Genomic DNA, 12,234 nt, shown 5'->3' with positions numbered 1-12,234 from the left:
GGTTTTCTCACACAGAATGTAAAGAAAAACTGCCGAGAAGGGGCTGGGAGCACATGGACTCTTCCTCCCTAACTGAGAAACTCTCTGGCTCATGTGCTCGCTTGACCGGTGAAATGAGCCAGCGATAAAGCTCTGCAGCTCGTGGTCTGCAGACTGTGGCGGCGTCTGCTCTATTTTCTCTGTTAAAGCAAACATCAGTAAGCCTCCACACTCAGACGAGGAGTCTGTTCTGACTAGCAGACATATGAGAATGGTGAGTGTGCTTAGCATCTTTATTGCTGTTTCGTAACTAGTTTGGAACTGTAAGTGCCTGACACATCGTTAGTGGCTGTGAAACTTCAATAATATCTGCTGGGATGTTATGTGTGTGTTTGCTCTTTGCACTGACACGTTCTCTCGGCGTTGGATGTTTTCTTTTACGGCTTTTGACTAGCTTTCAGGGGCAGTATTGTACCAAACCTAGCTTGCCCGGTGTACAATTGAATCTCAGATTGTATGAAAGTGCACAGACATCTTTCTAGTTATGAAGTTTGCACAAATATAAGTAACTATAGTCCAGGTCAGCCACTTTAGGGGACATAAACATAAGAAACACAAATTTTTTTAGTAATGGGGATTTTAACATAGACTCTACAGTCATGGAAAAATAATTAGACCACCCTTTTTCTTCCATTTCCTGTTTGTTTTAATGTCTGGTACAACTAAAAGTACATTTGTTTGGACAAATGTAATGTCAACAACAAAAATAGCTCACAAGAGTTTAATTTAGGTGCTGATAAATAACCATTTTCCATGGTTTTCTTGATAATAACCAAAATCATTATCAAGAAAACCATGGAAAATGGCTAGATATCAGCTCTTTTGTTATTATCATTATATTTGTCCAAACAAATGTACTTTTAGTTGTACCATGCATTAAAATGAACAACAAATGGAAGAAAACAAGGGTGGTCCAATCATTTTTTCCACGGCTATATAAGAAGTGGACATGTCAATTGTTATGTCTATGGTAAAGGCCTCGAGTAAAGCATTGAAGCCATATGATCATATTTGGACAAGAGGGAGGAGCTAAGTTAACAAAAGGCAAAAATGAAAAAGCAGACACCTCACTGCCTCCATTTAAATACTACAATTAACTTAAGGGCTGCTGAGGGAGTTAAATGTTAAAGGAGTTAAAGGACAGAGCGCTCCTAATACATTGTAGATGCAGTTTATAGGCAAGCTCAAGAGCCTACATGCGTCACTTTCTCACATCAAGTCTCACATCAAGTATGATGGGAATATGCCTGACATTTAAGCTTGAGACAGACAGTCTGCTAGAATCTGCTTTCCTCACATTTGCACTTTCCTTATAAGGCAATATCTATTTGTGGTGAAAGTCACAGGCTGTAAAGCTGTGAGTAGAATGAGCAGACTAGAAACTTGCAATGTATATATATATATATATATATATATATATATATATATATATATATATGTAAAGGAACCAATATGCAGCATTAGCTTTGGTATCTTGACTGATGGAGCCACGTGGTATCGACCTGAAACTGAATCGAATCCTTGTTTATTTTGATGCACTGCCTGACGAATCAATGGCTTTGTTTGCATAATAATACATAAAAGTCATGTTTAACTTATAGTGTAAACAATGCTCGGCAGCCTTAAATGTGACACATCAATAAGTGTGTATTCAAACATCATATATATTTAAGGAGGGAGGTTTTTTTTTTTTTAAGATGATACTTCATCAAGATCCCATATGACAACCAATGTCAGCTCCAGACGTATGACACATCAATGAGAGCGTGATATTTATTGCAGCGATTGCTGGCTGCGAGCGTGCTCTGACTTATTTGCTGCCATGGGACACCTGACACTTTCTCTTTGATGTAAACCTCTCAGTTCTTAAGTCCTCAAATATATGGGCACTTTCACAATGCAGAGAAGGGGTTTATCTGTCAGGGGGGCCCATCAGAGATGATTTGTTCATGATTTGATTTTCATCCCAGGGAGTATATGGCTGCATAAATAAATGCTTCCAAACAGGCTGAGCACAGAGGCGACCTGATGATGGAGCTGTGGCATAATCTCTTTGATGAAAGCAGAAAACTCTGTGAAGAACTTTCTGAGCCAATCTGCTCAACTCTGATTCAAATGTGATTCAATTTGTGTGTGTGTGATGTACTTCTAAAAGTTAAGATTCACATTCGGATCATCCTGTGAATTCTGTGTCGTTTGTAAGGCTTCCACTAATTAATGCATCCTTTTCTTCACCTGAAAGAGGTTTCTGCAGTTTTACATCCACGGCGTTGGGATCCTCTGTTATGTCGCAGATGAAAGCCGAGTCACACACCACTCCTTAATCCTTGAGATTAGTAATAGCAGTCAATTTAAGAGTATGAAAGTCGATTTCCTTATGCACAATGTGGCATCCATGCAGGTCTTATATCAAAACAGCTTTACTTTACAGATCGTAAATTGCCTGTCTCGAGTATTAACCTTCAAAGTGGTTTTATAGCATTTTACTGTACACTGCATGTGTCTGTTGATAAGCAAAAGTACACTTAAACTTATGTGTATCCACACTGATAGGAAACTGTCATTAATACAACCATGAAGAAATTGTTTCTCTGTAATAAGCTACAGCAATATCTGATGCTCCCCTGCCTCCTGCACCACTCAGGTAAGGAGCAGCTTGGAGACAAATTATTTTTCTGATAATGACCAAACGGGCAGTAATGGCCCTCACCCTGCTGCTCATGCTAAATTTGTGTTAATTGCTCTTTGAATAAGTGTATTTTGATGAATGATTTCACAGTCTTTTGCCTCCAGCATTGTCCTTGGCTGTCTAAGTATCCTGAGCTGTGCAATAACAACAGCATGATCTGATGCTGTTTGATTATATGGTCAGATTGCTTACAGTATTGTATCTGGAGGACATACAGCAATACTATAAAAACATTCTTTATCAATCCACATAAACACACTTTCATCAAGTGCATTGCAATATGGTTGTAATGATAATACTGGCTCATTTAAAGCGGCAGTACGTTAAAAATTCACAGCATATCAATTGCCTGCATGCATCCCCCCAAAAACATGACCGTGGCTGAGCTGGTAGCTAGCAGCTAATGGTCCTAGTAATAAATAGCAAGTAAAGGGACAGAGCTAACAATGTACTTTTTTACCCTTTTATTTGTCTTTTTATCTCTAACACTGTTTTGGATTGAGTTTTTATTACTATTTTATTTTATAGTTTTTACTGTTTTTTAGTATTTTATTGTTTTCATTGTTTTTATTTATACCCATTTGTGTATGATTTATTCTATTTTGGTGACTGTACAGCACTTTGGTCAACTGAGGTTGTTTTTAAATGTGCTCTATAAATAAACTTTGACTTGACTTGAATGTAGCATGAGGTTAAACCAACAGGTGGCTGTTCGGTTCCACAATGTCGTAGGTCTGAAAGGCCGTATGAGATCCGTATGAGAGCTGTGCAGAGCGATGTTATTTGTAGTCAACAAAGAAGAAAGAAGCTCTGATTAAAACGCAGACAGAGGGAGCGTGACTTGTGACTTGAGTTGAGTTGAAGAGAGAACCAGACAGTGTTATGAGTCTGTGTTTAATTCAGCACGTATCTGATAAACCAACCAGCACTTTTTTTTTAGGAAGAAATCTCAAATTTTGAAAATGTTTGCCTCTCATTCCCACTTTCAAAGTAGTGAAGCTTACAAACAGAGGCTGGTAGGGAGTTGAGGCGACATATTCCAAAATGTAAAGTAATATGCTTTGTCTTTGTGGATTATCATCATGCCAAATTGACAAAAATGTGTTTCTAGAGTTGTGTTTTGTGCTAAGTGTAAGTAAGGAATTGTTAAAATGTAATTTTTTAAAAGGAGTTTGGCATAATATCTTCCACCAGGAGCAGGATGGGAAATAATCTCAAAGGGAATTTAGTTGTTGTCTTGCAAGTACTGACCCTGCAGGATCTCCAGTCTTTGCAAAATCTTAAAGTGTGACACTAAAACAAATATTTCTTTAGATGTGAGAGGGTGTCAGACTTCAGTCTTGTTGCAGCCAGCAGGAGGTAGCTGTTGACAGTTGCTAAAGGTGATGGTGCAGAAACTGGTGACATCTCCACTGTCATGAAGTGACAATACAAAGTAAAATAAACAGTTCTATCATGAAATAAAAATGAAGTCTGACACTCCTAGTAATAATTAAGAAAGCTAAAATGATGAAATGACACTTAAGAATAAAGTTTGCTATTTTTTTCTCACTTAATCTTTGATCAATGTGATTATTTTATGTCCATTTTATTTATTTATTTATTGGGTGCTCCATATATCTGTGTCACATGTCTTCTCACCTCGCACCACGATGGTGGTGGACTTCTTGGCGGGGTTTCCCACGTTGTTGCTGGCCACGCAGCTGTAGACCCCCGCCTCATCTGAGGTGATGGCTGGGAGAGTAAGCGTGCCCCCCTTCACCACGCTCCTTTGTGGCAGGCTGTCATTGCTGCTGACCCAGGTGAGGATCGGGGGCGGCTCTCCGCCTGTGGTGATGCACACCAGGGAGACCGTCTGGCCAGGGTTCACCACGATGGGATCCTCCACCAGCAGCTTGATGGATGGCGAGGCTGTGGAGGAAGAGTGAGTGGAGTCTTAGAAAGACTGGCAAAAGATGGACAACTTTGTCAGATAACACTTACAGAATATGTCACTTCCCATGTCAAGCTGACATTTAAAGACACCTTTTTGGGTCATTTTGGGTATACTGTGCTTATAAAATGACAATGCGAACACATCAATAGTCTTAAGTACCTGTCTTATTTGTGAGTCTGAAGATAACACTGCGGTCAGGGATCCCACACACATTTCTGACAGAGGCGATGCAGCTGTAGTTGGCGTAGTCCTGAGGACGCAGGTTCTTCAGCTTCAAAATCTTCGTTTCCCCCTGCAGCTCAGACCAAACCAACACTGGTATGCAAATGTGTGCAAAAATCTCAACATAATCAAGTACAAGAAATGCAGAAAAGCAATGTACTGGGACGGAGATGACAAAGGCCAAACAGCTCCAAAGAAAGGTCAAAGTGATGAATATGTATACGGTTTTAATGAAGCCCAAAATGAAAAGAAAAGGTAGCAAGAATATTACTGTAAAACCACTATAAAAAATGGTGGCAGGGAAATTAATGTGTCAGCCTTCTTAATATCAACGTGTGGATTACTTTCCAGTCAATAGCCCTGCAGTATTTTTGCTATTCAGTGACAGAGATATGGATAGGCTCAGCAGGGAATCCCTCCAGAGGAACGGCTATCTTCCTTATAATGTGTGTTTGATTCCAGCTGGGCTTGTCAACCAGCAGCCCCGCCCACAAGGCTACGCTGCTGATGTGAGCCTTTGATCTGGCTGACTCCAACGTGTGGGTGCTGGGTGGAGGGGGCGGCGACAGATTAAAACATGAGTCAGCCACACTCTGCGGCAGTCTGCACAACATGCCAATCACTCACTTCTTTCATATCCAATGAGGCTCTTGGGTAACTTAATTGTATGGGATTAGCCACGGACCACGCACTATTCTTCCTTTTCTTTCTCTGTCACCTCCTCTGCTTCAGAGGAGATATCAAGAGATGAGGTCTGTGGTACTCAGAGTGCAAGCTTTACTCACAGCAGGGGGGGCAGAGCGGAAGGAAAATCTATTTGGAAAATGCAAGGGGCAGAGAAAGGAATGGAAAGGACAAACACATTAAACCGAATTGGACTGGGGGGGATTGATGGCCGTATCGATGGAAAGATTGAACGCTAAAGTACACAAGAGCTTCGGGAACCGGACTTATGGCTGTCGGTAAAGGGCAAAGATATTATAGAGGAGAGCACTGTCACTGTCAGGTGGAAATGTCCATATACTACATATTTTAGGGAGTAAAGGAACAGGGCCTCATTCATCATCGTGATATTTTTCATCACTTACGCAGTTATCACAAACATGTTTTCTTGCTGTTGTTTTTTTGTTAATATGCACATTTGAGAGCAAAAAATATTAGCTGTTTTCTTCAGTCATACAGTTGTATGATATAGGATATGATCAAATCATATTTTTGTATTATCTTATATTATTAATTTTAGCTCCTACACACATGCACATATACGTCAATTTGTCTTAAAATGGCAATATTAATATATTACAATTATTTCAGGGACAAAATACATGGTTATCCAAAAAGTTGGAATAATTTTGTTTTCAGACACAGTCCTGTTATTTGTAGTTTCATTTTCATTGTGATATGTTTGGAAAAGATTGATTAATACAGTTTTGACGAGAAGATATACATTTTATCTGTCAAGAATAAATCACATTATCACAATCATTTCATGGAAAGAGGTAAAAAATATTTTATTCCAACTTTATGGGCGACCGTGTACTATTCAACAAAATGTAGTTCTTGGGCTCCACCCTGCTGAGACTTTGGTTGAGCATTCTTGACATAATTCTCTAACTTTCTTTTTAAACCCTGTAGTCTCATGCCTTTTTATGGAGATTGGCTAGACATTTACAAATGATAATTAAGAGCAATTGGCATGTGCTATAAACTTGCGAGACAACAGATTCATCTTTATAAGAACACATAAGAACAATTCTGCAGTTTTAGACCCCTTCATGAATCTGCCGTAGATAAATCTGAGAAAAAACGTAAGAAGATATAAGTGAATGAGGCCCATAGAATCAAAACCAGCTTGATGAACTTAAAATGCAGGGTAATAATGATGCAAATGAGGACATTTTTCATGCTAGCAGCAGGGAAACTACCAACACGACTGCATGGGGGCCAAGGAAATGAGTGAGGAAGCTGAACCAAAGAGCTATAAAAAAAGGGCGTGTGTGTCTCAGCTGGGTGATGAGCAATATGTTGCTAACTGGTGTTTAAATGGTTACCTCCTCATGAGCTAAGCAACATGCTCAAACAGAAGATCACACAGCAAGAAAACATCAACCTCCATCATAAACATCAAAACATATTGACTACTATAAAGAGGGGGGAATCTGACGAGCGGTGACAAATGGCTCCATTGTACCTTCGATAATTGTGCTATTCTGTGGGAGAAATTATGGAGAGAGAGGTGGAGGAGAAAGTAACAGACAGCAGAAAGGACAGAGTTTCTACAATAAAAGCACAGCTCTGGGCCTCACTTAATTATGAGCAGAGTTTGAAATGCCACCTCTGCCTTTCTACAGTATCAGTGGGAATATAAAAAAACACTTGGAAGCCTGAAAAAGGTGCGAGGGAATGAAGCTGGAATGAAAAATAATAGAGGGAGGAAGGTATAGAGGCCAACTTAATTCACAAATCTGCCTGGACAAAATGGAGGCATGGCTGCATTCTAATGGAGTCAACCTCGCCCCCGTAGGCTCGATTTCGGTCAGTTATGAATTTGTAACTCGATTGTCTGAGTATGTTTCAGGCAAGTTCAGACATATTGGTGAAAAATAATGTTATTAGCCATTTATATGAGGAAATTACTTGGAGTTTAGTCAGGATTTATTTGGGGTTGGACTGTCATAAAGCTAATCTCTGGGTTTGGGTTGTGCTCAAATTCAGACCCAATTAAAGCTTTAATAGAGGGCAGGATGACGGAGCAAAGAGGTATGGAGAGCAGGATGGAGAAGGGGAAAGTGTGTGATGAGGCCCAGTTGCACAGCTTCTTCAGCCTCCTTCAGCCACTCCATTAGTCCCCAGCCATCTTTCTCCATTTGGCCAAACATCAATTTCACTTCCTTTCTCTCTCTGTTTCTTAAGCCTCTTTTTCCTCTCCCGCACGTCTTTTTCTCTTTCTCATAGATTTCCATTCCCCGCTGCTCGGTTCAACATACAAATCACAGTCAACTCGATCAATTCAAAAACTACAATTCCCTTTCTTGTGACAGAGCAATCTCAATCAGTTCTTTGTTGACAGCATAAGATCCCTTTTAGAGGAAAAGTTTCTCCATTTTCAAATTGTAAAGAAAATCCACAATTGAAAGAACTGATGGAGGAGAGAACTCAATCTCTCTGTCTGTAATTACTCAGTATGCATGTAACTTTGTGAAAGTGGGTTAGTGAAGCTGCGATAGCTATTCATAGGGTTAATTAGTACAGCTTTTACTGTCCCATAGCTTTTACAACAGCGGGTGGTGTTATGGTTTGGGGTAGGGTTATGAAACCAGAAAGGAAAAAGTCCCAATGCCACAAACTCCTATTCCCCATACGTAATGTCAAATGAGACGGCAATATTTTTATTACAGTATTTTACTTTGAAATATGTCACCTTTGTATCTAGATGTGGGGTTGATTACATTTATGATTTTTTTTTGTGTTGTGTTGTTGCATTTGTGTGTCTGTTTAAGGCCCTTAGTATATGCTCAAAATATGAATTTACTGTTTTCAGTTAGTTTTAGTAAAAAATAATAGTATTATAGTAGGATTACGAAAAAACTACTGGCCAGAATTTCAGTAAACTTGGTGGAAGGGTGAACCCTTGGCCAAGGAAGAACACATTGAATTTTTGAGTGGACCTGAATAATGAGGCTGATACACTCATTATTTTTCCACTTCCATTAACATTGCCAGACAGGGTTTGGATGATTCCTTCCAAGGTCTACAGCGTATTCATATGATATCCCACAAAATATGACTGGTTGCTGTTTTTAAAACACCGACTACGTTTACATGCACACATTAATCCGATAACTGGGAATAATCAGATAATGGTAATTATCTGATTTGATACGTTTACATGCATTTTAGTAATGAGTTAAGTTGAAAACCTGGGTTTACACGATTCAGTCAAATTAGTTGGATTTCTTTCCAAGTACATGATGTAGAACACGCTTTTTCAAAAGCATCATGGTGTCTCCGCCAGTCAGGGCTGACGTTATGTGGGAGTTGTCAGTTTTGCAAACCATGCAGAATGCTCTCCTTCTTCGCATTGTTCTAATGAGAAGAAAACGACGAGAAGCATTCAAACAGCAAACACCTGCCATTGATCTCTGCAGCATGGGCCTTCCTCCTTCCCTACCTCCAACTAATGATGGCTGGATGCATGTTAGGAGAGGGGACTGGTGGGAGAGAGTGATGCTCAGGGAATTCTCAGATTGCGAATGGAGAGAGAATCGGAATCAGAGAATCAGAATGTCGTGATGTTTGATCTGATGAAGGATTTCATGAGCCCGGACCCCGATGGAATGAGTGTGTCCCCACAACTAAATTACACATGCACAGATGTAAAGAACGAAAGAAACCTGAAAATTGTTTTACATGTGATGAAAACGTGATATTGGACAAAAAGCTAGCTGTGTTTATCGGATTTGAGCACATGAATACTCAGTTTATCAGTGTGCATGTCAACATACTTGTTAACAATGGGAAACAAATTACTTGGTTAATGTTAGGGGGAAAAAGCACAGGGTTAAGGTATTAAGAACTGGTTATGTACGTAACTAACAATGGGACATGTACAGCTGTCTCCTGGTTGAAAGTCAGGAGTTTGAACACTTTTTTTAGACACTTTATTTGTATTTTTACATTACATTTTATTGTATTTTATTGTATTTTTATATTTTATTGCTTGAAGTATGCCTAGGTTGTTCTTTTTATTTAATTATTTAATTGTGTTGTTATTGTCTCTGTGTGTAATGCTGCTGCTACACTGTAATTTCCCAGCTTGGGATAAATAAAGTATATCTATCTATCTATCTAATGTCCTGCCCACCGTATGGAGGACCTACATGCCTTTAATTTTAGGTTTTTTAGTTGCTGGACAACATTTTAAATGCATATTCCAGTGAATTACTTATGTTCATCAGAACAGCCTGCCTTAGCTGAGGTCTATGCGAGTTGTTTTTTTAAATGGCACCTCACAATTAATGAGCGTGCTGTAAACACACTCACATGCAAAAAAAAAGCTTTGCTTGCTCGGAAACATTAACAAGCAACAATAGTTTTTACACATCTAAATGAGCAATCATTGTTACAAACAAACACTGTAGTACAAACACTCTCATGGTAATGATAATAAATTGTAACTCTGCTCTGCTACTTCAATCTAAAATGCTAGATTTGATGAATTTTTCCCCTTCTTTCAGTTACACACAGAAGGGTGCAACTGGCCACGAGAGCATTTCTTAATATGAAAGCGGCCTGAAAGAGCTTTAGTAAATTTAGCTCTTGATGAACACATCTTTTGCTATGCCTTCAAAAGCTTATTATGGTTGTTTGCATCCTCTATTCTGTATCAGCCTACTTATCCTTACTCTGTAGTGTGCAGGGGAGGGCAAAAGGTGCATGTTTTTTGACAGCCAGCATAAAGCGCTCAGGAAGTTTTAGATTTGACTTTAAGCCTTTACCTGTGTAGCATTTAGTGAATAAAATACATGTCTTTTTGCATTCTGTCTGTCTTGATACACAGCAACAATTTCCTTGAAGCCCATGTTGTATGTGTAATGCATTCTAAACATACTTATAATGCATTATAACTATAATGTATACTAAAACAATACATTTATTTGCGACTATATAGTATCAGTTATAAGCACTCATGAATATTCAGAATGCTTTATAACAATTATAATGTATAACATATGTAACTAAATGACCTACTTGTATGTACTTTACTTGAGTATTTCCACATAATACGTTTATACTTCTAATTCACTAAATTTAATAGGCAAAGTAGATGCCAGTTTTAGTTACTTATCAGGTTGAGATTTTACATGAAAAAACATGAGCAATTTAAAGTGATTACAAATGTTTACAAATTCATAACAGTGTACAAGTAGTTATAATTAGCCCTACCTGGACAAATGCGGCTTACATAAATGCATCAAAAATAATACAATAAAATATATGGAACATACGTATACTATAATAGTCTGAGTGTGAATCTGCATGACTAGCATATTGATTTTTGATACTTTAAGTACAGTTTGATGCTGGTACTTTTGTACTTTTACTGAAGTTTGAATGCAGGACTTTCACATTGTACTATTTGTACTTTTACTCCAGTAAGGGATCTGAATACTTCTTCCCACCACTTCTTATGCGTTCTATTTTATACAGTCTATGGTTCTAGTACACATCTACAGGTAATAATGCATTGTAAACATATGTGTTATAGGGTTAGGATTAGTCACATTATAATGCATTATAACAGTGATTATAATGCATTAAAGATGATCATGTATCACAAAGATAAGAATTCTAATACAACATGATCCTTGCAAAAAAAAGAAGCTGTGAGTGAACAACAATTATAAAGACACTTAAAAATGCTTTTTTAATGAGTTGTAATAACTATTATGAAGCTTATTTCTGACATTTACAGCATTTTATTCAGATTAGAACGCATTTTAAGTATGTTTATAATGCAATATTGACATGTTTCATGTCTTTAATGATTTACAAGGTTTTACCAGTACTTTAATCCACGTCATGTTGCCATGTCTTACCTGAGTGAAAAAGGGTTCGTAGATCTCCACTCCCTTGTCCGAGCCCTGCGTCAGGACCTCTCTCCCACGATGCCAGCTGTAGCGGACAGGCGGGTTGGAGTTGGCCACGCAGCGCAGAAACACAGTCCGCTCATAGTAGAACTGCTCCTTCGCTTCTCCTATGCTCTGGTGCACCGTCACCACCGGGTCATCAAGGTCTGCGAGGGGGGCACACAAGGAGAGGAGGACGCTGTCAATAACCATGAGGAGAGGACTCCTCGGATCAATCAGTCACACAGACCACGTTATATATGTAAATTTGCTTCTCTGGGGTAGTAATCATAAGAAAAAATCAGGTATAACATCTTTATATTACCAGTAAATACAAGTACAGTCTCCTGTGTTGATTGTGGTTGAAGGTGTGACAGAAAGGGTCAGAATTGTCATTGAATTAGGAGAGCCAGTTATCAGCATGCACTCAGGGGTCGATGTGGGAAAGGAGGTGAGAAGCCCACTACTTGAACTACTTAAGTCAATAGGATGCAGCCCAAGGGCACATTGACTTCCCAGTCAATGAGCGAGCTGCTACAGTATGTGTTCCAAGTCACTTTCCATTGTGAGCTTCAAACACGAGCGAGGATGACAAATACTGTGCACAAAATGATATTTGATGTCCGACACTTCAAAGAATAATGTTTGGCTGGCCTCCGCTCTGATTTGGGCACTCTGTGATTTGACACATCTGTTACTCTACCCATTTCCCAACAGAT

The 12,234-nt window shown here is 38.9% G+C and overlaps 1 protein-coding gene across 1 annotated transcript in view; it reads right to left on the bottom strand.

The window, feature by feature from the left end:
• The window catches only part of LOC131991671 (MAM domain-containing glycosylphosphatidylinositol anchor protein 2-like), a 220,790-nt gene that overhangs the window by 102,583 nt on the left and 105,973 nt on the right, over window positions 1–12,234 (bottom strand). Inside the window, exons 4-6 of the mRNA XM_059357161.1 lie at window positions 11,486–11,682; window positions 4,824–4,956; window positions 4,370–4,639 (exon numbers count right to left, since the gene is read on the bottom strand). Coding sequence (XP_059213144.1) covers window positions 4,370–4,639; window positions 4,824–4,956; window positions 11,486–11,682 — 600 coding nt within the window. The remainder of the gene's footprint in view (window positions 1–4,369; window positions 4,640–4,823; window positions 4,957–11,485; window positions 11,683–12,234) is intronic.

Source organism: Centropristis striata, chromosome 18 (genome assembly GCF_030273125.1).
Source record: "Centropristis striata isolate RG_2023a ecotype Rhode Island chromosome 18, C.striata_1.0, whole genome shotgun sequence".
Taxonomy (NCBI): domain Eukaryota; kingdom Metazoa; phylum Chordata; class Actinopteri; order Perciformes; family Serranidae; genus Centropristis; species Centropristis striata.
This window is presented reverse-complemented; position numbering and strand designations above follow the sequence as displayed.